At 40.8% G+C, this 26224-nt stretch overlaps 2 protein-coding genes across 3 annotated transcripts in view; one reads left to right on the top strand and one right to left on the bottom strand.

Annotated features, from left to right (window-relative positions):
• LOC125459241 (bestrophin-2-like) overlaps positions 1 to 21258 on the top strand; it is a 70159-nt gene extending 48901 nt beyond the window's left edge. Inside the window, exon 11 of one of the 2 annotated variants that reach the window (XM_048545420.2) lies at positions 20937 to 21258. In XM_048545420.2, the coding sequence (XP_048401377.1) occupies positions 20937 to 21034 (98 nt within the window). In that variant the 3' untranslated portion in view covers positions 21035 to 21258. The remainder of the gene's footprint in view (positions 1 to 20936) is intronic. The other variant, XM_048545421.2, reaches the window with a different exon arrangement.
• LOC125459242 (ferritin heavy chain) lies at positions 19128 to 25534 on the bottom strand. Its single transcript, XM_048545422.2, has 4 exons — positions 25245 to 25534; positions 23519 to 23665; positions 21508 to 21633; positions 19128 to 19485 (listed from the first exon to the last, which is right to left on the bottom strand). Exons 1-4 carry the CDS (start codon positions 25344 to 25346, stop codon positions 19327 to 19329), a joined length of 534 nt encoding a protein of 177 aa, XP_048401379.1. The 5' UTR covers positions 25347 to 25534; the 3' UTR covers positions 19128 to 19326.
• Positions 25535 to 26224: the final 690 nt, after the last annotated feature.

The following is a 26224-nucleotide window of genomic DNA, read 5'->3' as shown; positions in this document are numbered from 1 at the left end:
AAGAAGAAACTAACCTAAATCTGAATTTCTTGCAGTAGATGTAAAGCAGACCTTAATATATTATTCATTCTTCCACTTATGCTCAATGGTTATCTACGATATTACCTTCAAAATGTGATTAAAAATAGGCACCACTTTGAATCACAGCTAATGTTCTGAACAACCACAATGATTTAGTGTTTGTAGAATACTTCCTGTTATGATCTTTAGGCTGTTCCAGACATTGTTCTCACACTGAATACCAAAGGCCACTCCTATAAACAAGTCTTCATCCTGATGAAATGAAATGTTATTTTGCCTGCACACTATCTGGGTACAAAGTGCTTCTTTTAAACAAGTGGAAAAGCCCCTTTACTGTAGTGAGATGTCTTCTTCAATGACATGTCAGATGAAACAGAAAAGCTTAAATAATGGAATTATTACTGGTTTCTGCAGCAAAGACAGAGAGTCCCAAAGACTGTGTTGCCTACCAGATGCCCTGGTTACATACATCTCCTCTGAGTTGCAGAAGAACCTGGGGTGGGAAGGATCCAATTGTCCTGGTCCATGTAGATATCGATGACATAGGTATAACTAGGAAAGAGGTTCTGCTGAGGGATGATGAATGCTTTCCTGCTAAATTGAAAAGCAAGCCCATAAAGGTAATAATCTCAGGATTACTTCTTGAGCCACAAGCAAAATGGTGTGGTGTAAATAAGACTAGAGAAGTAAATGCATGACTCAAAGATTGGAGGAATGCATTTTGATTCATGGGCATTGGCACCAGTGTTGGGGAAAGAGAGATCTGACCCTTCCGGGCGGGTTCCATTTGAACCATGCTGGCCCAATATCATGGTGAATCTTACAACTAGGATTGTAGATAGATCTTTAAACTAGTGGGGGAGGATTTAAAAGAAGGAAAAATTAAAGAATCATAAATAAACAAGAGAGAAGTGGTGCAGAGTAGTGAAAAGGCAAACAATAAAGGCAAAGTAAAGCGGTCATAGCCCTCTCAGACCATAAGGCTGCTCTCTCGTTAGAGAGAGAAGGCTGGCAGTGATTTAACCTGAGGGTCACCACTTGGTAAGATGTTGAGAAGGAGGTCCTTCATGGTAACCTTATGAACAATAATCAAAGCGTTACCATTTGTGGCAGAAAATATAAGCATAACAGCATTGGAGAAATTAAAACCAGAATTAAAATAAGGCAAAAAGTGAATGTGACTAGTGAAATAGGTGCAACAGATCATGGTTTAGTATCAGTTTGGGTGAAAATGAGGAAGAGCAAGGGAAAGAAGTCAGGGTGGGGTAATCTGTAAATCACTGACAAAGTATAAATTAGGAAATAATGAAGGTATGAAAGAAGACCACTACAATTGTCGTGGGGACCTTTCTCTGCAAATTAACTGAACAAAATAGATAGACAAATGTAATAGGGGAGACAAATTTGTAGAGTGCATCAGGAATTGTTTCTTAGATCAGTATGTTGCACAACCTACCTAGAAATTTTCCAGACTATTTTAGATCTAGTAATGTGTAATCGGACAGGATGAATAAGAGACCTCATAGGATAGGACCTCCCAAGAGTTGGTGATCAAGACATGGTAGAGTTTCAAATTCAGTTTGAAGGAGAGCAACTCAGATCTCAAACCAGTGTCCTCACCTTAAATGAGGGCAATGAAAGTGGTTTGAAGAAAGAGTTGGAGAAGGGATTTGGATATTCGAGTGCATAAAAGACAAGAAATTAACATGCAGGTATAGCAGTAATTAAGAAGGCAAATGGAATTTTGTCCTTTATTGCTCGGGGTTCAGAGTTTAAAAATAGGGAAGTCCTGTTACAACTGTTCAGGGCACTATTGAGGTCATACTTGGCATACTGTATACAGTTTTGATCCCCATATTTAGAAAAGGACATATTGACATTGAAAATAGTTTAAAAAAAGATTTACTAGGCTGATTCTAGGGTAAAGGAGTTAACACAACAAGAAAGCTAAACCGATTAGGCCTTTACCTATTAGAGTTTAGAAAAATGAGAATACTTTTGAAACATTCAAGATTCTGAGGAACTTGACATGGTAGATGTTTCCACTAAAGGGGGAGTTTTGAACTAAGGGACGTAGTTGTAGGATGAGGGGCCACTCATTTAAAACTGAGATGCAAAAGTATTTCTTCCCCCAGACTGTGGTAACTGTCCAGATTTCTCTACATCAGATAATGTGGAGGCTAGATCTCTGAAAATATTGAGAGGAGATCAATAAATTTCCGAAATATCAGAGAGTTAAGGACTACATGGAGCTGACATGAAAGAGGATTTGAAGCCAGAGTTGATCAACTATAAACTTTTAGAATGACAGTGCAGGCTTCAGGAGCTGAATGGCCTGCTTCAACTCTTATTTCTTCTGTTCTTATAACTGATAACTCTGCCAGACCAGAGGCTACAATCTGTGATTTGGGCTTGATAGAAGTTAAGTTTAAGCAGCAGCACAAAAATCAACATCAGATTCCATTGGGTTTCACAAGAGTATAACTTGCAGCTCCTTGGTCCACAAGGAAAATGTGAACTTGCCTATATTGGCAGGAAGCATGGAAAAGCAGCACATTCCTTAAATGGAGAGAGATTACATAACTTTGAGATACAGACAGAAATCAGTCTCCTGGCTCACTTGAATCTAGTATCCAGATACAGCAAACATTGTCATCCATTACAGGGAGTGTGGAACATAAAAGTAGGGATGTTTTATTACAGCTGTAAAGGCATGAATGAGGTCATTAGGTATGTTGTAGTCACCTTATTTAAGAAAAGATATACATGCGTTAGAAGTTGTTCAGAGAACATTCACTCAGCTGATTTTTGGGGTGGAATGTTATGAGAAAAGATTAGACAGGCTGAGCTGGTATCTATTTTTAGTTTAGAGAAATAAGAGGTGGCCATAATGATCCTGAGAGGGTATGGCACTATGGATGTTGAAAAGATCCCTCCTGTTTTGGGAGAAGCTGGAAGTGGTGACACAGTTTAAAAACTCGTGAGTCTTCTACTTAAGTGGAGATTGTTTTTCCTCTCTCAGCAGATCTTAACGCTTTAAACTCTCATCCCCAGAGCAGTAGAGCAGTATCTTTGAACATTTTTTGAGGCAGACTAAGAAGGATTCTTAGTTAACAAGTGAATCAGAAATTATTATATGTCAGCTGGAATGTGGAGTTGAGGTCACAATCCTATTAGCCATGAGAGGCTGAAGGGCTTATGCCTGCTCCTTGTTGAATACCTGCATGTAACTCTCCAAATAACAATTAACCTGGACAGCACTTATACCAGAATGCGAGTACAACTCATACATAGAAGAAAAGAAAACCATGACCTCATCCCTCATTCCAAAAAGCAATAATGATTTGCAGGCTGTCACTACCTAGGCATGAGCATGAAAAATGATCAGATGGCTATAGTGCCAAAGGGTGACTGATGACAATGAGCATGTCCAAGAAGAGATGGGGGAAACAAACAGTTCAAGGAGAATGGGAACTGCAGATGCTGGAGAATCCAAGATAACAAAGTGTGAAGCTGGATGAACATGGCAGGCCAAGCAGCATCTCAGGAGCATAAAAGCTGACGTTTCGGGCTTAGGCCCTTCATCAGAGAGGGGGATGGGGAGAGGGTTCTGAAATAAATAGGGAGAGAGGGGGAGGCGGACCAAAGACGGATAGAGGAGAAGATAGGTGGAGAGGAGAGTATAGGTGGGGAGGTGGGGAGGGGATAGGTCAGTCCGGGGAGGACAGACAGTTCAAGGAGGCCGAATGAGGTTAGTAGGTGGGAAATGGAGATGCGGCTTGAGGTGGGAGGAGGGGATAGGTGAGAGGAAGAACAGGTTATGGAGGCGGGGACGAGCTGGCCTGGTTTTGGGATGCAGTGGAGGAAGGGGAGATTTTGAAGCTTGTGAAGTCCACGTTGATAACGTTGGGCTGCAGGGTTTCCACATTGATACCAGGCCTCCTGCAGTGCCACAATGATGCCACCCGAAGGTTGCAGGAACAGCAACACACATTCCGCTTGGGAACCCTACAGCCCAATTGTATCAATGTGGACTTCACAAGCTTCAAAATCTCCCCTTCCCCCACTGTATCCCAAAACCAGCCCAGCTCGTCCCCTCCCCCCACTGCTTCTCAAAACCAGCCCAGCTCGTTCCCGCCTCCCTAACCTGTTCCTCCTCTCACCTATCCCCTCCTCCCAAGTCAAGTCACACCTCATTTCCCACCTACTAACCTCATCCCGCCCCCTTGACCTGTCCATCCTCCCCGGACTGACCTATCCCCTCCCCACCTCCCCACCTATACTCTCCTCTATCCATCTTCGGTCCAACTCCCCCTCTCTCCCTATTTATTCCAGCACCCTCACCCCATGCCCTTCTCTGATGAAGGGTCTAGGCCCGAAATGTCAGCTTTTGTGCTCCTGAGATGCTGCTTGGCCTGCTGTGTTCATCCAGCTTCACACTTTGTTATCTACAAATAGTTCAACACTGCCACTGGGTGGCACAAAGTGGAAGCTGACATCATTCAGATGCAATGGAAATATGACAAGTGAAAGTTTTAAATGGAAAACTGGGAATTTGCGTAGCCCCTAACATTTATTTGGGCAGCACCCTGGAGATTAATTCCATGAAGACATTAGGAAGATGACCAACCCTAAAGTTTAGAAGAAAAGCAACAGAACAGATGTTATTTACTGATGCTCTGCAATGGGTTTGATCACTAATGCAGTCATTCAGTGTGGAGAAGGAATAAACTCCAAAAGGGAATAAAATAAAATGGCATGAGGGATTGAGTGGCACTGCCTCCTCTGCATGCACACTGGCTTGGACTGAATCAGTGTGTGAAGCTGGAGGGTATTGGAGTAGGTAGCAGGGGCAGCACAGAGGATTATCCATCAATTTTAGACTGTAATGAATGCGAGATATGGGTGGGGCAGTCTGCACAAGCAGTGGAGCTGACATCACTGCTCAACCTGGCAGAGTCACTACCACCGCAGGCTACTAGTCCTATCTGGACAAACGCAGGGCTTGGTGAACAATTTCAGCATTCATAGTAATTATGTCATTAAAACAAAAGAATAAAACATTCTACTTCCTTGTTTTGACATTAATGGGCTACCGAATAGCTTGTGCAAATATCTCCATAACAGACCCTGGCTCACCCCAAAATTTCCCAGCTGCTATTTTATTCTAAAATAATTTTTAGCTCATGTAAATCTGCAGCCACACTCAGAGACACACAAATCCACAGGACCTATTGTTCATGGAGAGATTCTGTGCCCATTAACAGTGATGGACCGATGAAAGGGTGGATCATAGTTTGTAATGATAATTTGGCATTGGTTTGGATCAGCTAAATGTCAATATGGTGGGGTTAGTGGATGGAAGATATCAGTGCTGAGTCTGTGAAGTGCAGCCCAGAGACTCATAACACAGTCAGTGGAATCCTTTCCTGCATCTACCTGCATAATTGGTCGGAGCATAAAAACACAAAAAATAGAAGCAGGAATAGGTTATTTCACCCTTCGCGCCTCCTCTGCTCTTCAATAGCATCATGGCTCATCTGATTGCAGCCACTTTACTGCCTGCGCTGCCATTACTTCAAAAGGTTTGTCTCACAAACAGAGCTTGGTCCCTTTGTCTCACTCAATCACACAGAAATATCACCAGTCAGAAATTCTCTGTATTCACATGTTTTCAAAGTTCCCAACCTGGATTTGGGGCACATTTGATGTCACCACTTTTGGCAAAATGTGTGCTTTTGGGTGACGGGGGGTTTAGATAAAAGTACAAAACCAAATCTAACTTTTCTCCCTTTCATACCAAAGTTGGTGCAAACAGGATAGGAAAAGAGTGCAGGTCCCAGATGGTGCTTTACTAAAGTAAGTGTACCAAGGGTCAAAGCACCAAATACGAACTAATCTAGTACTAGCGACTGGCTAAACTAGCTAAAACAAAAAGGCCTGGTATAAAAGTGGACATCTGATTACCCTACACTTCGTTCCCAGATCTCAATTTATAAAAAAAAGGTCACCTTACACAAGAATTGCTTTTATCAATGATAATTTTCGTTCAATTAAAATTTTTCAGAGATACAGTTGGCACATACCATGACATACAGTAACGGCCTGAGTTGGTATGGTAATGTAACAGCTGCTTTAAACTCAGAGTCTCTGGAACTTTCCTGAAAAATGTAACAAAGAGTATGCGAATAGACTCTGGAGTTTAATTACTGCAAAACACCTGCTCCTATCAGCAGGGGCCTCATGTGTCCAATTAACACGCATGTATGCTTTGTATCACATGAATGGAAACGGAATAGACAAAAGAGAGAAAACAATTTGCATTGAAGTAGCATTTTTCACAACCACGGGACATCTCGAGGGATTTAACATTCAATGAAGTACCTTTCAAAATATTGTCCATTCACATAGTATTGTGGTAAATTCAGCAACTAATTGAAGCTAAATTTCCATAATCAAAGAGCTAATGACCATATAATCAATTTTATTTTGTGATATTGGTTAACATATCTAGTATGTCAAAGATATCTCTCTGTTTTTCACCAAAATAGTGACATGGGATCATTTAAATGCAACGCAGCAGGTGGACAGGGCTTAGTTAAACTTCCCATATGAAGAAAAAAGGCACCTGCAATGATACTGAACTGAAGCACCAGCTTTGACTACGTGCTCAAGACCTGGAGTGGCACTTGAACTCAGAATCCTTCCCGCATCCTTCATGTGAAAACTACCTTGTGATGATGTCTCAGAAATTACTTCAGAGTTACTTGAAGCACTTGAAAGAATTCTAGAATTCTGCAAAGGGTCAGATTACAACATAGACGTGGACACAAGATAGACTAGACTTTACCCAAACTATATGTCAGCTATGATTATCATGTACAGAAGTATTTAGAATTAAGGTATAAAATAGTTACCTTGGAGTCTAAAGACCCTTAAACTGTTTTCTGCCATCTCTGTCAAGTGATCTGGTGCTATATCTTTTCAATGTAAAGCACCATGGAATATTTGATTACCGAAGGACACTAGTCGCCACTATTGACCAGCACTTTTAAAAAGACAGTAAGAGGTGATACAGTCAAGCAGCCACAAAATAGTGAAGAAGGGAATACCACGAAATATTCCTGGAGGACTTTATAATCTCAAATACAAGATGGCTATAGATTGGTCTATTGTGATCAACTGGTCCCTTGTTGCATCTGTTTTAATGCACTTGATCATGAATTAAGGCTGGATAACAAACTCCAAAAACTTAGATAACAGCATTTGTTTTATTGCTAACATGAAAGCTTCCTCTAGTTACCTCCACAGGCACAGTCCTGAGCTAACAATAGTTTGACCCTTCACTGTCACTTCATGGAACTTCATGTATACAATCAATAATGCAATGTTGCTCATGCAAACAAAATACCAATACAACTACATTCACCTGACATAGTTATGATGCTGACCAGCTGTGTACAACCATGTTATGAACTTAAAAAATGTATTTTACGCTGAGGAATGATTAGGCTAACAGTATTCACATATGGCTGAATCAGAAAACAACCCCCTCAATATGCACAATGCACAGTTAAGTGGGAAAAATGTTGCAGTTAAAGTTAATTCCACAGGAGCACTATAAACCTCATTGATAAGAATCTGCATTGAAATCCAGCTAAGGGTGCAATATTTTGAGAATTATTCACTAGCCACACTAGAGAGTTAGGGCTGCATCCTGAAAGTAACGATGTGGAAGCCATTATTACTACTAAACAACCTCTGACTTTGAAATATAAATTTTACAAACATGCATCACTTTACCGTTGGAGATTTTTTAATGTAATGTTTACTATTCAGACCATCATTTTGCTCTTTCAATTCCCATAGCTGATTCAAAAGTGGCTTTTAGTTTTCAGTTTACAATCTGCACGTGTCAGTAAGAATTTTTCAATCTGTTACAAAGTTGTGTAGAGTAATCATGAATTGGAAGGCAGGAAGCTAGAATTTGTTTGTAAAAAAGAAGATAAGGGAGAAGAGTATGTGGCTCCTTTGAGAGTAAAGTGTTTTTATCAGCTTAGAAATTTATACAGAAAATTTGTCCAAGCAGCTGAAGACGTACAGCCAGTTCCAAAATGGAAACATGAATTGAGTGGCTGTGTGATTAGAAAGCTTAGGCTTGTTTTAATGTTTTGACAACTAACTGGAATCAGCCAATTAATTTCAACCAAGCACTTAGTGATTGAAAGCCAATTGAATTTAAATCGGATGGTTTTTGATAACCTTGGACCAATGCCATTGTGAGAAAATTGATATGTCATCCAAGGTATATAAAAAGAGGGTTTTTGAAAATCATTGTGAGTGTGAACTGCCATCTGAGAAATAAGCACTTAGCTCTCATAAGAAATCACTAAGCTCAGTAAGAAAGCACCATCTATCCACAAAAGGTATCATGCGCTTCTAGCTAAGAATCCTCACAGAAGACTTTACAGAGAAAACACCCCTGACAGCCGGATCAGTGCAAGAAAGGCATTTATGACTTGAGAACAGCAGAAGAAAGGTGTGTAGACTTCCAGAGGCTAAGTTTTAATTTATTTTCTTATTACTTGCATTTCTATAAGTGGGAGCTTGTGTTTATTGGAACAGCATGCCAGGAGAATTTTGTTCAGTTAGAGGATTGTTAATAGTTAAAGAGGAATTATTTGGTTTATTAGTAATTCTGTTAATTTATTCACTGTTGAGCTTAAATAAGTAAATTGTTACTTGTTACTTATAAAGCGAACGAGGTCAGGGATTTTCTTTCATTTAACGTGTCTTTCTCCATAACGGATTAACAGATTAGGTGAGGTGAGGCGAACTTCTCTGGGTATTTTGGGTTGAATTATTAGAAGGATACCTCTACTCCCACGGTAATAGAATGGGACTTGTGTTTCAATTTTAATTGTTTGAGGGGTTCGACCTGCCCTTCATAACAAGTTGGTGGACTCAAGTCCAGGATCTGATCAATTCATATATGGAATACGAACGGATCTTGGACGTATTTAAACAGACTTGGGGATTAGTGTCTTCAATCTTTAAATTAAACTTAGGTGAGAAAAATCTGTTTTTATTTCAGTTATTTGTGGTTGGTCAAATCAAAAGTGAAGGAAATGGCTCCTAACATTGTTATGGAGGTTCTGGGATTTGAAAATGTTTCCCAAATTTGCCAAGAAAGTTTAGGAAAACGGAGGAAGGATATACTTGTAGAATTATCAAACAGGCTAGAATTGGGTTTGATTAGGGACAAGAGGAAAGCTGAAATTGTAAAGGAGTTATTCAAGCATTTGGGTGTACCAGAGAAACAGAAACGTGAAGGGGAACTAGAAAAAATTAAATTGCAAATAAGACAACTGGAATTAGAGAATGAAAGGGAATTGAAAAGGTATGAATTACATTACAAGCAGAGGAAAAACAAAAAGAAAGAATATTCACGTTGGACAATTGGACAAGATGAAGTTGGAACTAGAAGTAAGAAGACTTCAAATGGCAGAAGGAAAAGTATAAGATAGACGTGAGGATGAGCAAACTCAGCAGAGCCAACAGGCTGGTAAGGATAAATACAAATATGTCCAAACATCACCAAAATTTGATGAAAAAAGATGTTGAAGCCTTTTTTATTTCTTTTGAGAAATAAGCTAGGCAGATGATTGGCAAATGTGGCAGATTGGATTCAGAATTGGCTGACCCTTAGAAAACAACGGGTGGTAGCGGACAGAAAATATTCAATGCGGTGCACAATTACGATGGTGTCCCACAAGCGTCCTCTTCTATTTGAGATTTTTGTAAATGATTTGGATGAAGGAGTGAAAGAGTGAATTAGCATGTTCGTGGACGATATTTCGGTGGATCGTGTTGTGGTCGGTGCGGAGAGCTGTTCTAGGTTACAAAGGGACATTGATAGAATGTAGAGCTGGGCTGAGAAGTGGCAGATGGAGTTTAACCCTGAAAAGTGTAAGGTGATTCATTTTGGAACGACAAAATTGAAAGCAGAATACAGGGTTAACGGAAAGATTCATGGATTCATGTGGAGGAGCAGAGGGACCTTGGGGTTCACGTTCACAGTCCCCTGAAAGCTGCCACCCAGGTGGATAGAGTTGTTAGGAAGGTTTACGATGTGTTAGCTTTCATTAATAGAGGGATCAAGTTCAAGAGCTGTGAAGTTATGCTCCAGATATACAAAACTCTGGTTCAGCCAAATCTGGAGTATTGTGTCCAGTTCTGGTCACCTCATTATAGGAGATATGTGGAGGCATTGAAAAAGGTGCAGAGGAGATTTACCAGGATGTTGCCTGGAATGGACAGATGGTCTTACAAGGAAAGATTGAGAGAGCTGGGGCTTTTCTCTTTGGAACAACAAAGGATGAGAGGTGACTTGATAGAGGTGTACAAAATGATCAGAGGAATAGATAGAGTAGACAGCCAGAGACTTTTTCCTAGGGTGGAGGTAGCTATTATGAGAGGGCATAGTTTTAAAGTGAGTGAAGATAGATACAGGGGAGACATCAGAGGTAGGTTCTTTACTCAAATAGTGTTAGGGGCGTGGAATGCATTGCCAGAGAAGGTAGTGGAGTCGGCCTTATTAAGGGCATTTAAGCGGCTATTAGATAGGCATATGGATGATGGTAGGGGTGGATGTTAGATAGACCTTAAGATTAGGGTAAAAATTCCGCGCAACATTGTGGGTCAAAGTGCCAGTACTGTGCTGTACTGTTCCATGTTCTATGTGCTATGAATTGGCCAGAGACTGTTTGGGACCAAGCTGGTAGGCAGGGCTAGTGAGGTATTTGCAGTGCTATCAGAGGAGGTGTCAAGAGACTATAAAGGAGTGAAACAGGTTATTTTGTGTGCTTATGTATTGGTTCCAGAAGCATATAGACAACGGTTCAGAAATATAAGGAAAGAACCAGGTCAGAATGTATCGAGTTTGAAAGAATTAAACGTAGCAACTTCGATAGATGGGTGAGAGGACTAAAAATAGAAAAGACATATGAGGACCTTAGAGATTATTCTGGTGGAGGAGTTCAAAAACTCATTTCCAGAAATGATAAAAATGCATGTTGAGGAACAGAAAGTTCAGACAGCGAGATGTACTGCAAAGATGGCAGATGAATATGCATAAGTGTATAGATTGAAATTTAACTTCTGACAGCAATTTCATTCTGTAAGGGATAGAAATTGGGAAAAAGGGAAATCCTTCAATGAAAAACAAAAAGTAGATCATACTGGGGACAATCTGCCACAGGTGAAAAAAGAAACCCAAGAGGGTAAAATTGAGGTGAAAGGCCTCAGGAGCTTTCATTGCAATGGAGTGGGACACACAAAGTTATAGTGCTGGTGGTTTTAGAAATGCACAGGGAAAAATGATGTGGTTAAAAAAAGGCTAAACCAGTGGGATTGGTTGAGGTAGTGAAGGAAATCCAAACAGAAGTCGAGGAGCTGCAGGAAAGTGCATAGCCTAGTTATGGGCTGGATGGTGAAATGGTGCCTGATCTCTACAAAAACTTCATCTGTGTGGGTAAAGTTTACTCAGGTAAAACAAGGGGAGAAGGTAAAGAAGTTAAAATATTGAGAGATACGGGATCTAACCAGTGTCTATAGTAAAAGATGAAAGTATTTGTACTCCTTCTGAAACACTACCTGAGAGAGTGGTAATCTGTGGAATAACGGAGAAAGATTCAGCATTCTCTTGTGTAAGATTGGGTTGGAGAGTCCAATCAAGGCTGGGGAAGTGTCAGTACACTGATTGAAAGCGTGCCTATCCCAGGAATGGTTTGTTCTTGGAAACAGCCTAGTAGGATCAAAGATGGGTGTCATGCCCCTTGTAGTGGAGAAGATGAAGGAAAACCAGGGAACTAAGGAGTTAAAAGAAAAATACCCTGGAACTTTTCCAGGCTGTGTGGTAACAAGAGTAAGTTATAGCAAGAAGGAAAAAACCAAAGAGAGACACAAATAAGTTGAAATCCAGTTAGCCTACACCAGTTTGATAAAATGGCAAAGGAAAAGCCTGTACACGTAGAGATCAGGCAGCGATATTTAGTTCTGTAAGATTAATGGAGTTACAGTAAAATTATGAGACAATAAAAGGTTTACATATCAAGTCTACTCAGAAATGAAATCAGAATGTATTCCCAAATGTTATTATCTTAAGGATAGAATACTGAGTTGAAAATGGAGACTGCATCAGGTTAGTGCAGAGGAGAAATGGACTGAAGTGCACCAGATTGTGTTGCTGGTAGTACACAGACAGGAAGTATTGCAGGTAGCACATGAATTACTAATAGGATGTCATCTAGGAGTGAGGAAGACTCAGGCTAAGAATCAAAACCATTTCTATTGGCCTGGATTACATAAGAATGGTGGTTGAATTTTGCTGTACTTGTCATATATGTCAAATAAGAACATAAGAACACAAGAACTAGGAGCAGGAGTAGACCATCTGGCCCCTCGAGCCTGCCCCACCATTCAATAAGATCATGGCTGATCTTTGAGACTCAGCTCCACTTACCCGCCTACTCACTATAACCCTGAATTCCTTTACTGGTCAAAAATTTATCTAGCCTTGCCTTAAAAACATTCAGTGAGGTAGTTTCAACCACTACACTGGGCAAGGAATTCCACAGATTCACAAACCTTTGGGTGAAGAAGTTCCTCCTGACCTCAGTCCGACATCTGCTTCCCTTTATGTTGAGGCAATGCCCTCTAGACCTAGTTTCACCTGCTAGTGGAAACAACCTCCCTGCCTCCACTTTATCTATTCCCTTTATAATCTTGTATGTTTCTATACGATCTCCCCTCATTCTTCTGAATTCCAATAAGTATAAGCCCAGTCAAGTCAGTCTCTCCTCATAATCCAACCCTCTCAACTCTGGAATCAACTGAGTGAATCTCCTCCGCACCCCCTCCAGTGCTAGTATATCTCTTCTCAAGTAAGGAGACCAAAGCTGCACACAGTACTCCAGGTGTGGCCTCACCAGGACCCTATACAGCTGCAGCATAGTTTCCCTGTCTTTAAACTCCATTCCTCGAGCAATGGCAGACAAAATTCCATTTGTTTTTTTAATTACCTGCTTTTTTAAATAACTGCTTACTTAACCTAAGTACCTGGAATTGCACCTGCAATTCCACCTTCAGCGATTCATGCACAAGGACACCTAAGTCCTGTTGTACAGCAGCGTGCTGTAAATTTTTACCATTTATGTTTTTACCATTTGGGGTGGCACAGTGGCTCAGTGGTTAGCACTGCTGCCTCACAGCGCCAGGGACCGGGGTTCAATTCCAGCCTCGGGCAACTGCCTGTGCAGAGTTTGCACATTCTCCCCATGTCTGTGTGGGTTTCCTCCGGGTGCTCCAGTTTCCTCCCACAGGCCAAAGATGTGCAGGCTAGTTGGATTGGCCATGCTAAATTGTCCGTAGTGTTCAGGGCAGTGTGGGTTATAGGGGAATGGGTCCAGGTGGGATGTTTCAAGGAGCAGTGTGGACTTGTTGGGCTGAAGGGCCTGTTTCCACACTGTAGGGAATCTAATCTAAAACATAGTCCATTTTTCTGTTATTCCTAACAAAATGGATGACCTCACACTTATCAACATTGTACTCCATCTGCCAGACCTTTGCCCACTCACTTAGACTATCTATATCCCTCTGCAGACACTTTCAATGTCTTCTGCACAATTTGCTCTACCACTCACCTTAGTGTCATCTGCAAATTTTGACACACCACACTTATTCCTGAACTCCAAATCATCTATTTAAATTGTAAACAATTGAGGTCCCAACACTGACCCCTGAGGTACACCATTAGCCACTGACTGCCAACCAGAAGAACACCCATTTACCCCTACTCTTTGCTTTCTACTGGTCAACCAATCCTCTATCCATGCCAATACATTACCTGTAATACCGTGCAACTTTATCTTACATAGCAGCCTTTGGTGTGGCACCTTCTCAAATGCCTTCTGGAAATCCAGATACACCAGAACCGCAGGTTCCCCATTGTCCACCATGCAAGTAATGTCCTTAAAGAATTCCACCAAATTAGTTAAACATGACCTACCCTTCATGAACCCATGCTGGGTGTTCCCAATAGGACAATTTACATCCAGATGTCTTGCTATTTCTTCCATAATGATAGATTCAAGCATTTTCCCCACTACCAAAGTTAAGCTAACTGGCCTATAATTACCGGCTTTTTGTCTACTTCCTTTTTTAAACAGTGGTGTCACACGGGCTGTTTTCCAATCTGCGGGAACCACCCCAGAGTCCAGTGAATTTTGGTAAATAATTAGTAGTGAATTTGCTATTTCCCCCATCATCTCTTTTCGTACCCTGGGATGCATTTTATCAAAGCTGGGAGACTCATCTACCTTTAACCCCATTAGCTTGCCCAGCATGGCCTCTTTAGTGACAATGATAGTTTCTAGGTCCTCACCTGCTATCACCTTCTTGCTATTAGTTTTGGGCATGTTATTTGTGTCTTTCACTGTGAAGACTGACATGAAATAGCTGTTTAATGTCTCAGCTGTTTCCTCATTCCCAGTTATTAAATTGGCCTTCTCATCCTCTAAAGAACCAATGTTTACGAAATCGTCTTTTGCGATTTACATATTTATAGGAACTTCTGCTGCCTGTTTTTATATTCTGAGCTAGTTTACTCTCATAATCTATCTTACTTTTCTTTATAATAAAGTGTGAAGCTGGATGAACACAGCAGGCCAAGCAGCATCTCAGGAGCACAAAAGCTGACGTTTCGGGCCTAGACCCTTCATCAGAGAGCTTTTCTTTATAACTTTTTTGGGGCTTTCTGTTGGCCTTTAAAGATTTCTCAGTTTACTCGTTTCCCACTACTCTTTGCTTTTTTGTATGTGTTCTTACAATCTAATACTTTCCTTTATTTCCTTAAGACATCCATGGCTGGCTCTCTCTTTTCCTACAGTTCTTCCTTATCACTGGAATATACTTCTGCTGAGCATTGTGCAAAATTGTTTTGAAAGTCCTCCACTGTTCCTCAATTGACCCACCATCAAGTTTTTGCTCCCATGCTACCTTGGCTAACTCCTTCCTTATTCCTTCATTGTCTCCTTTCTTTAAGCACAGGACATAGGTACTGGATTTAACCTTTTCATGCTCCTTCTGTATTTTAAGTTCTACCATACTGTGATTGAAATGGGAGGAAAGCCACAGGCAGCAATAAAACCAGCGCCTTTGGTGCCAATTCCCACATTTGAAGAACATTTCATGCGGGTTATAATTGATTGTGGCGGTCCCCTCCTTAAAACCAAAATGTAGAAACCAGTGATAATGGGAACTGCAGATGCTGGAGAATCCAAGGTAATAAAGTGTGAAGCTGGATGAACACAGCAGGCCAAGCAGCATCTCAGGAGCACAAAAGCTGACATTTCGGGCCTAGACCCCTCATCAGAGGAGAAACCAGTATTTGCTAGCAATAATGGATGTGCCCACCAGATTTCTGGAGGAGTTCCATTACAGAATGTGAAGGCATAAAAGATTGTGCAGGTATTGCTTGCTTTCTTTACACATTATGGACTACTCACAGAGATTCAGTCAGACCAAGAGACCAATTTTACTACCAAATTATTTAAGAAGGCCATGTATAATATAGGCATCCAACATTATAAATCAAGTGTGTATCATTGTGAATCCCAGGGAGCATTGGAAAGGTGGTATCAGAAGACCATGCTGAGGGCTTATTGCCAGATTACCCAAATGATTGGAATATATTGTTTCCCATTAGAGATGGTCCGAATGAATTGACTCAGTTTACTCCATTTGAATTCATAGTTGGACATGAATAAAGTAAGACGGCCTTTAAAATTAATTAAGGAAAAGTTGATACATTTGAAGTCAAACATCTCATTTGGATTATGTATCTGAGGTGACAGAAAGATTAAACAGAGTAGTTGAATTAGGTAGACAACATCTGAAAGTGGCACAGCATCTAATGAAGCAAGAAACTGATAAGAAATCTAAAATTTGTACATGTGCTCATTGGATTAAAGTATTGGAGCTGTTACCAGGGTAGGAGGTCCCTTCAAGGCAAGATTTAGTGGTCCCTATCAGATAGAGAACAAGTTGAGTCAGTGAATTATCTAGCAAAGATGCCAGATAGGAAAAATCTTTACCAGAAATGTCATGTGAATAAGTTGAAACCTTACTATGACAGGGGGAGGAAACCAGAGAAACAGGTATTAATCACTGCCCCTCAGCATATGGAATCAAATCCATATGATTTGAATTTTGATGTGCCTCAGAATAAGTTAAGTAATAGGGAAGTGTTTGGAGAATGGCATTGGATAACAAGCTATCTCAGCAACACAGAACTGAATTGAAAGGCTTGTTGCAGAAATATGAGGACATACGTTGGAATAGAATGGGGAAGACTAATATTATAGTACATGAGGTTGAAGAAGGGAATGCTATTCTGATAAAACAACACTCCTATGGGTTTAATCCTCTCAAAGTCACACAGATACAGAAGGAATTGCAAGTGATGCTCCAAGACAACATCAGTGAACCGAGACAAATTGAGTAGAGTTCACCGATCATGTTGGTTCAATGCCATAACTAAATCAGACTCATATCCAATTCCCAGGCTAGAGGACTGCATGTAAAAAAGTTGGACGAGCCACTTACATCACAAAGTTGGACTTACTTTGTGGTTACTGGCAAGTACCTTTATTGGAGAGAGTGAAAGAAGTCTCTGCATTTGTAACCCCAAATGGGCAATGTCAATTTAAAGTAATGTACTCTGGAATGAAGAATACACCAGCCATATTTCAAAGACTTATGAAGTGTTATGGCAGAATTGACTAATTGTGGTCTATATAAATGACTTAGTGATCTTTAGCCATTCTTAGAAAGATCACATGGTGCATTTGAGCTCTTTGAAAGACTATGGAAGGCAAAACTAGTTACGTTTAGCAAAAACTCAATTTACAAAGACAGAAAAGATGTTAATTGCACACATCAGACATGAAAGGATGATTGTGAGGAACATGAAGACAAAGGCCATTGGGTAATTTCCAAGACCATCCTTGAAGAAAGAGGTGCTTTGAATTTTGGGACTAAACAGATTCTTCTGGAAGTTTGAGCCAAACTTTAGCAGTGTGGTGGCACCACTGACAGATTTTGCTAAAGAACACAAAATTTTGATGGACAGAACAATGCCAGAAGGCATTTGAGAATGTAAAATCCATGTTAACCACATGTTTCAGCCACACTAAATATCTGGAAACCCTTTAAAGTTACTATTGATGCCAGTGATGTGGGGGTTGGAACTAGGTTGATGCCAGAGGAAGATGACATAATTGAAAGGCCATTGAGATTTATACAGAAAGTGTGTCTAAGCAGTGAGGGGGTATAGAGTTATGAAATTAAAACATGCATCAATTGGCTATGCAATTGCAAACTTTAGGCTCGTTTTGATGCTCTAGCAACTAGCTGGAATCAGCCAATTAATTTAAACCAAACACTTAGGTGATTGAAAGCCAATTCAGTTTAAACCTGATTGTCTACAGTTGTCAAACTGAAATGTCCAAGGCATGGAGTATTTTTGCAAATCAGTGCAAGCAGCAAACCACCATTTGAGAAATAAGCAATTAGTTTTCAAAAATAAAATCACTACCACAACACCGAGTTCTCACAGAAGACTTGAGAAAACAGCCAATTCAGTGGAAAAAGGTGTTTACGACTCAAGAACAGCAGAAATATTTAGACAGACTAAAGCTTAATTTTGTTACTTGCTTTTCTATGAGTAGGACTGGTTTATTACAATAGCATACTAGTAGAATTTAGTTGTTAGGAAGAAAAAAAAAAATCAGTTAAGGGGAATTGTTCCAATTTTTTAGTAATTGTTTTTTGTTAGTGTTAAACAGTTACTTGACAAGTGACTTAGGTTTTTTCTTTCATTTTTAGGGTTTTTCCCCTTTCATTTAACCTCTCCTTCCCCATAGCAGTTTGGGGAGGTGTGGTTGTTTTCTCTAGGTGCAACAGGATGGGAAATTGTGTTGCACTGACGTTTGACTTTCCCTTGCAAAGGAAAGCAGTGCAAGCAACTGATCAATGCCACCAGACACTATAGTGATTTTATTAAGTGTATCATGACAGGAAACTGCTCCTTGAAACCCCGCAAAAAGTGCTGCAGTTCCCTTTCAGGGCAAGGACCATGTAATATACTGGCAAGCTCTGGGATAACATCAGTGAGTGATATGATCCCTACATTCAAAGTGACACTGATTTAGGAAAAACTTGAGAATATTACTGTCAGATTGCATTTGGCACTTGTTCACAAGTGAAGAGTCTGGTAATTGAATTAGTCACTAAAGTACTACTAAGCCTGGTTCACTGCAACACTTGCTTGACCCCAAAAGGTCCACAGACAGAATAAATACATCTTGTTATAACCAATCCTTAAGTGGATTAATTGTGGGAGCCTTCCAATCCACTGGAATAGAGATGCTGTCTTTCACAAAATGCTGATGAATTTTATTTTTAGTGTTACACAAGGACAGATCTCAAGTCTTACATTAAAGGGTCAGTGCAAATTGTTATATTTGCTGCATGTAACTTCCATTCTGGTACAATCTTGCCTAGCAAGAGACAAAGCTGTTACGACATCAATAGGTTCACTGCAGTAGTCATTAGTTGACTAACACGACAGACTGAAACAAACACCATGCAGAAGAGAATAAGCAGTACTACTGAAAGAGAAGCTGAACTGAGTCCATTGCTCAGGATTAAGTCAGAGCAGCTGAGTAGCTGTTAGAAGCAGAAATTCTAAGAGTTAGCAGGTTGTCAGCACAAGTCCTAATTATTGGCGGAGGTCAGTAATTCGACACCAAAAAAGGTGAAGATGTGAGAATAGTGCAGGAGAGAATTAGTTTGCGCATCTGGAGCAGAAAAATCAAGTGGCCTCTACCTGCTCAATTTTCCCTGTTCTTCAAAAAGGCTGAGAACATGGATCAAGATCAGACTCTGCTGTGACACTACATGAGTCACCACTGTACAAACAGGAAGTATTTCTATTTAAGTTGCATTATAGCAAAGAAAATGACAGGCAAAAAAAATCCAGAAACTGGAATCAAATTGCTTTATTTGGAGATAAGCTGAAGAATTTTCTACAAGTTGACTTCAAAAATTCACCAATGTAGCTTATTGAAAACCATTTAAGTTAGTGACATAATCAATTACATAATTGGGTAGTGTGAAAACTGGACTACAAATATAACTTAACATGCACTGAGCTTTGAGTGCAGCAAGCAAGAATGCAGGTGTTTAGCTGCTGTCTTCACCCAAGGTGTGCTTGTCAAATAAATATTCAGCCATTCCATTTTCAGGAGCACCCAATCGCTTCAGGTTGGTCACATGATCTCCTAGGAGCTTGATAGACTTGACTTGTTCATCCAAATAGTGAGTCTCCAAGAAGTCACAAAGCTGTGGAGAAAAAAAACAAAAGCCAAGACAACTAACTTTGAGCAGCAAGATTTCCATTATGATCCAGAGTTGTGATCTCCAGAACAGATTTTTGAATCAAGGCTTAACTGCCATTTGGTGACTGTACAGTAAATCTAAATTCAGAATTAGACTCAGTGAGCCTCCGATGAAGCGCTGGTGTTATGTCCCGCTTTCTATTTATCTGTTTAGGGTTCCTTGGGGGTTGGTGGGGATGTCACTTCCTGTTCTCAGATGGTGGAAGATGGGCTCCAAATCAATGTGTTTGTTGATGGAGTTCCGGTTGGAATGCCATGCTTCTAGCAATTCTCGTGCGGGTCTAGGACAAGCCAAACAGGCACGCACAAGAATTGCTAGAAGCATCGCACTCCAACCGGAACTCCATCAACAAACATTGATTTGGAGCCCATCTACCATCCTGAGAAAAAGAACAGGAAGTGACATCAATGCAGGAAATGACATCAACTTAAGGAAACCTAAACAGATAAATAGAAAGCAGGACATAACACCAGCGCTTCATTGGAGGCTCACTGATGTTACCTTGAATGGTGATAAACGTCTGAAGACTAACCTTCCAGCTCAACGAGCAAACTCACATCCAGAAACTTATTAGCTAGATTCTTTTCCCAGACATGGAACAAACTGCCAACTGAAGCAATCAAGGTGGTTCATAGTTAGTCACAGGTAGAGGATTTTCTTAGCAGTGGTTGAACTTTGTCAATGAATGAGAAGTGTAACAATGCTGTCACTGAGGTTATTTTGTCTTCATTTGAGATCACAGGTACAGAGATGCTGAGCTAAGTAAACAATTTGGGGCCTTTGGATTTAATTTAAAAAGTTGCAACAATGGAAACAATGGTGTTGCTAGTTTGGACCAAGCTTTCAGTTTGTATTCGACATTTAGTTTTTAAAACAAAGCTTTGGGGGTGTCAAGAGTTGCAAGTTTGTCAATGTCTCCTAAATGCTACTTTGACTTTTGATGTGCCCCTGGATTGCAGAACTGCATGAAAGAAGTCTGAATTTGCCTTTTTGCCAAAGTGTTTCTTTACAGGATATCTATACTGGAATAGTTATTAGTAAGTTATTCAGTTAAGTTTCCCCAATAGTTAAGTTATTCAAATAACTTTGCTTGATGGCAATTAGTTTGCCCAGTCTGGGACAGCACCTCAGCTACTTGTAAAAGTTAGGTCTAGGCTACCTAAAAATTTGTGGTGTTCTGGTCCATAACAAGTGACTTTACTGAAGCAATATTTGGAGGACTTAAATAGGGCAGATCTGGAAAGTCTGCTTCCCCTTGCAGGAGAGAATGATTGAGGGTACTGACTACAGAACACCATTGTGATTTTTAAAACCAGAAAGTAAAAATCAAACTACAGAAAAAAGGAGAGAGTTGAGAATTCAAGTCAACTAATCTATTCATGTGTTTTCTTCAGATAAAGATGGAACAACTGACTTTGAGGGAAGACCAGGGAGTTCAACAGGTCATGGGACCGGAATCTTTCTTCCCTCAGATGAGGGACTGGAGGTCTGATTTTATTAAACTAGAAGGGCACAACACTAAGCCAACAGGATACTGCCTTCATAATGCAAGTTGACAGTCCATGCCAATGCCTGTTCATCCTTGTTTGATGATCTTAAGTTACTTTCTTTAGACTACACAATCTGCAAAGTATCTAAACAGTGCTTGAAGTTTTGATTCAGTTCATTAAAATGGTCCACTTATTAGGCAATTAGTCAAACCACAAGTCTTAACTACCTTTTTCTAAGCCGCTGACATCCAAACCACATTAAGATTGTTAAAGCTTAAATTTGCAAGATAAAGTTCCAGGGGCAGACGTGGCATTCATCCACAAATGCGTGCAAGTTTTAACTGAAATTAAACAAGCAACAATTCTAAGAACTCCTTCACCATTCTTCCATCTTTCTTTGCTGTCAGCACAGCCAGGTGTGCATTAGACTGGATAGGCAGCCCAATGCCAGACATTGGCATTGAGAAATACATACATGTGGATCATTCCTGTCTGTAGCCAGTTTATGCAATTCCAAAAGCGACTGGTTTACACTCTTCTCCAGCTCCAGAGAGCACACCATTGCATCTAAGCCACTCCCCCATTCATCACGATCTGGTTTCTAAGGAAGAAAAAAATGGCAGTTATTTCACATACTAATGTTAAGGGATTAGCCAACTGTGCTGCTAACTCCAAGCATCAACTCAAACCAGGAGTCAAGTGACATAATAGAACTAACAAGTTATACTTAATCTACTGGAGATTAGGCTAGAAAGGCCAACGAAACCAGCCATATATTTGGTGGATCAATGGCAAAATACTATTAAATCCCAGATGTTAATGTTCTGGCATAAGATCATGATTTCTGGCCCCAGGCAAAAAACAGGTCTACTGAAAAATGACAAGTGAGCTACAAGTAGCAATTGCAAAGATTATTGAAAAATTGGTAATAATTCTAGGTCAAATAGAGATTTATCCAGATTTGACATCAAAAATCATTGATAGCACAATGAATATCAGGTCACCTGAAAAAACGGATTGAATCACTGTGGGACTACAAGTAGTGAAAAGGTCAGCTATAGTTTAAGAGGCCTTGTGGCCACTCAAGTCATTCAGAAAGTGATTATTCATTCTACAAGTGAAACAAATTGCTGCTTTAAAAAAGCAAATGTTGGTGGACAGAAGATCAATCTTGTCAGCATCTTAAAGTTTAATTTTGTTAAACAAAAAAGGAAGCTCTTGTGGTAGTGCTAATGTCCCTACTTCAAACCAGAGCCCCAACTACTCCAGGGTAGTGAACAGGTTGATCTAGAAAATCTGACTGGAACTAATTTTAGTTTAACAAAAACAACCAGATGGCACACCAACAAAGGCACTTTGATAACAAAGACCTTTTAACTTAGCCACATGAAACCACAAGCTTTGGAGCAAAGGCAATCATCTGATTGAACCACTTATGGTGAGCTACAACTACGAATTTTATGTACTCTTCCCAATTGGCAAAGAAAATGAACAACTCACCCATATGCAGTGCAGGTGCAGCATTGCAAGCCAAAATTTGGTTCAGTAGTTAGAAATAATTAGAATCAGAAACCCTGGAGACTTGACATTCCAGATGATTGCATTAAGACACACTGCAGCAACTCCAGCTTTCCAAACTCCTTCCACCTAAATGATAGGCCAGCCAATAACACCACTAGCAAGTTCTCCAAGTCAATTCCTTCATTGTCACAGACAATTCTGCAATCCCTTCCGCCAGTACCAAGTGTGCTTACCCACGTGGACTGCATGGTTCAAGAGGACAGCTCAGTCATCTTGATGACAGATGCTAGTTTTAATCAGAAATGCTCCTAAAAATGCAGAAAGTACTACTCCCTGAGCGGGAGGAGCACCAGTCTGCCAAGATGAGGGTGAGGAAGCACACAGTGCATGAGAGTGGCTCGAAAGAGCAAACCCATTTAACAAGACATTTCAGCAAATCAATTGAGGGTTGCAACTGACCCATATCTGGAAGATTGCCAAGAAGTTGACTGCATCTTAACTACTAAGTTGCATTGACTGTTACACTTGTCCTAATCCTCTCAGAACTAGATACATTCAAATGCTGGGACCACTTTAAAGATGGAAGAGATCAAAGAAAATCCACACATCCTTCACTCAAACCTCATGCCAGTTCAAACTCTGTAGAAATAAGTAGGTGGGCAGACTGCTCCAATCCAAGATAATTGCTGATTGAGATCCAACTTGAATTAAACCTACAGCTACCCGATTTAGCAGTGAGTTATCCTGTATAATAAAATTAGATCTAGAGTTATGGCTCAAAAGTATCAGGCCATTAAACAACTCAATTACAACATGACCACTGCCACTAAAAGATCTTAAATCAAAAACTAAGTTCAGTTATTAGTTTAATAACCACTATCAACAAGCCCTCACACCACATTCTAGAGAGAAGAAAACAAGTTTCAGTTGAGCAAGTCTATACAAATAGTAGCAGGCTTCTTAACCTTGATATCCTGAAGTAAGATACGCCCTCCTCGCTGATTTTGCAGTTTCATGAGTTTCTCAGCATGTTCACGCTCTTCATGAGATTGCTCCAGAAAGAATTTAGCAAAATTCTTCAATGCAATGTCATCTCGATCAAAGTAGAAGGACTGGGAAAAGACAAAAAGTGCAATGTGTTGTGAACATTGTAAGTTCAGTGATACATTGTATCTAGTCTTCAGTTCTGGAAAGAAAATTCAAAAATTTAGATTATGTAGGTAACTGCAATTGAAATAAGTTGCTTGCACAACCAAGTCATAACTAGCAGGCTCCAAGTCACAGTACAAAATATCTTCAAGTATTCATTCACATGGGCCTATGAGTCTAGTGTTTTTAATAGCAGATTCCATAACCCCAAAGCACTGAACAAGTGTAAAAATTTAATACCAAGGATAGAATGATTGATCAAGGAGATCCATTTGTAATGGAGAGCCCTTAATCATGTTGACAACATCTAGATCCTGGTGCTCTGGTGCTCAAAGACGTAGCTACAAAAGATGCTAAACAAACCAGAGCAGTGAACATCGGCTCAATTCTTCATTCAAACACCCACCTCATCCTTGTGGGGAACTTTTGCTACAAATAGATGCTTAACTCCAAACGAAAACTCTGGGTCACTATTCCGTTAAGTATAAAAAGCTACAACCAAACCAGCAGGCTCTGACTGAATTTTTAAACTTAACCATTTTAGTTTTAACACCACATCAAGAGTCAAAACAAAGGCTTAAACAGCACTTTAAGATGCCACTAGACCAACTGAGTTCCCCCAATTTCTGATCATGATTTAACTGTTTGCAGAAGTCGATTTCTGCAGATGCAAGATAACAAAAGAAAGTTTTGTTTAAAACTGGTTTAAGTGAAAAAATAACAGTCCCCTTGTATATATAGCTCTGACCTGAGACCCTACAACCATATTTAAGATTGCGATGTGGTGACACTGGACGTTACTGTGGGCTAGCAATTTAGAGATACGTATTAATGACCCAGACATAGCATCTAGAGGCCACCACGGTAACTGACGATTTTAAATGAAAGTGATGAACAGGCTACTTACGCAGTGAACATGAAATTACTACATTGGCTATAAAGATACCTTGTTCGCCTACAGTCTTTGTTCAGATACAACCGGGACCCTCCCAAAAAAAAAAACAAAGTTTAGATCCTAGAGGGCAGCGGACAAAAGGCCTTCTCAACAATGCCCACATTGCATTCTCTCAATCTGGCATCCAACCAAGATGGTAAAAGCTGCCTTGTTTCTAATTAAGCTCCCCATGCAAAGGCGGAGAGTTATCGAGCGAGTGCCATAAGTTTAAAATTAACCATCCTTTCATCTTAATGCTTGGAAAAACGGAGGCTTTGTAGAATACAAGACGGTCGCTAAATTCAGTCAAGCCATCCACCGCAAGGTAACTGGTTATAGCCCACCATCGCGGTTCATAATTTAAACAACAGTTCCTTCACACCGCGCCCATTATGGTAGAACCACCGAGAAAACAATGATCAGGTAGCGGCCATCAAGACCCGAGACGGAGACGGAGCCACATTCACTAATCCCTTCCCCGACACGGCATGTGTCCTTCTCTCACACTCAGCCCATAGACCCCTTTGCCCTTCACCAGGAACCGAGTTCCGCCTCTGGGGAGAAATGCGTCAATCGGGCTCCTCCTTTCCGAAGGCCATGGTACTCACCATAGAGAGATAAACATAAGAAGCATAAAGCTCCAGGTTGATCTGGCGGCTGATGGCGGCCTCACAGTCAGGATGATAATTTTGTCGCACCTGGGAACTCATGACGATGGACGGATCAGGAGATAACGATGGCGAGTATGAACAGCGAAGCTCGTGGGTAGCGGTTGGGAATGAAGGTTCCGTTCAATCACTGTTGAAGCAGGAACACTACCTTTCCCCCTCAATCTGACCAGCACCCCCTACTCTCAACAGCCTCTCATGGAAATAGATGGCACGCATGCGCGAACCTAGGAGCGGCCGTGCACGTGATGGGAGGGCCTGCCCAAAAATATGCGCGCCCCGCCCACTGCCCATTGAGCGAGGGACAGAATCCCAAAGACAGTGAAAATGCACGTGTTCGAGAATTTGATATAACAACGTGTAGAGCTGGATGAACACAGCAGGCCAAGCAGCAGAAAGGATTTCTGAAGAGTGGTCTTGACCCGAAACGTCAGCTTTCCTGCTCCTCTGTTGCTGCTTGACCTGCTGTATTCATCCAGCTCTGCACCTTGTGATCTCAGACACTGAGTCCCTCCCACTTTAGCGCGCAACCCTCAGCTCTCATTACTGCGGCGTGCGACGCCTTCAGCCCCGCACCGCCGAGGCGCGCGAGACTCTCAGGCTCACGCGCGGGCCGCCCTTCGCCCCACCCCTGCGCGTGAATGTTGGCGTGTAGTAGTGTGACCAGATGTGAGGCCCATGGTAAATAAAATGAAGTGCAGCCTGGAGTGAGGGCAGATGGTGTCTTTTGTTCTTAAAGTCTAAACTGACAAGAAGAGAAATAGAGATTTTATGTCACCACCTCATCATTTCATCAGTGAAGGGAAGACTGTGCGCTGGCGGAGTGAAATAATGCCTCACTTTCAGGTGCAACTTTAGGCAGGCAGTCTGTAATGTTAAATAATCCGCAGAAAAACCTCCATTATTTCTGCTAAACCCAA

The sequence above is a fragment of the Stegostoma tigrinum genome, chromosome 17 (genome assembly GCF_030684315.1).
Source record: "Stegostoma tigrinum isolate sSteTig4 chromosome 17, sSteTig4.hap1, whole genome shotgun sequence".
Classification (NCBI taxonomy): Eukaryota; Metazoa; Chordata; class Chondrichthyes; order Orectolobiformes; family Stegostomatidae; genus Stegostoma; species Stegostoma tigrinum.
The sequence above is the reverse complement of the archived record's forward strand: the minus strand, read 5'-3'. Positions and strand labels throughout refer to the sequence as shown.

Coding starts and splice junctions, on each gene's coding strand:
- LOC125459242 (XM_048545422.2), bottom strand. CDS start 25,346: ATGAGTTCCCAGGTGCGACAAAATTATCATCCTGACTGTGAGGCCGCC. Junction 23,666..25,244: donor CTTATGTTTATCTCTCTATG/GTGAGTACCATG, acceptor GTCTTTTCCCAG/TCCTTCTACTTTGATCGAGA. Junction 19,486..21,507: donor CAGACAGGAATGATCCACAT/GTATGTATTTCT, acceptor TTTTCTCCACAG/CTTTGTGACTTCTTGGAGAC.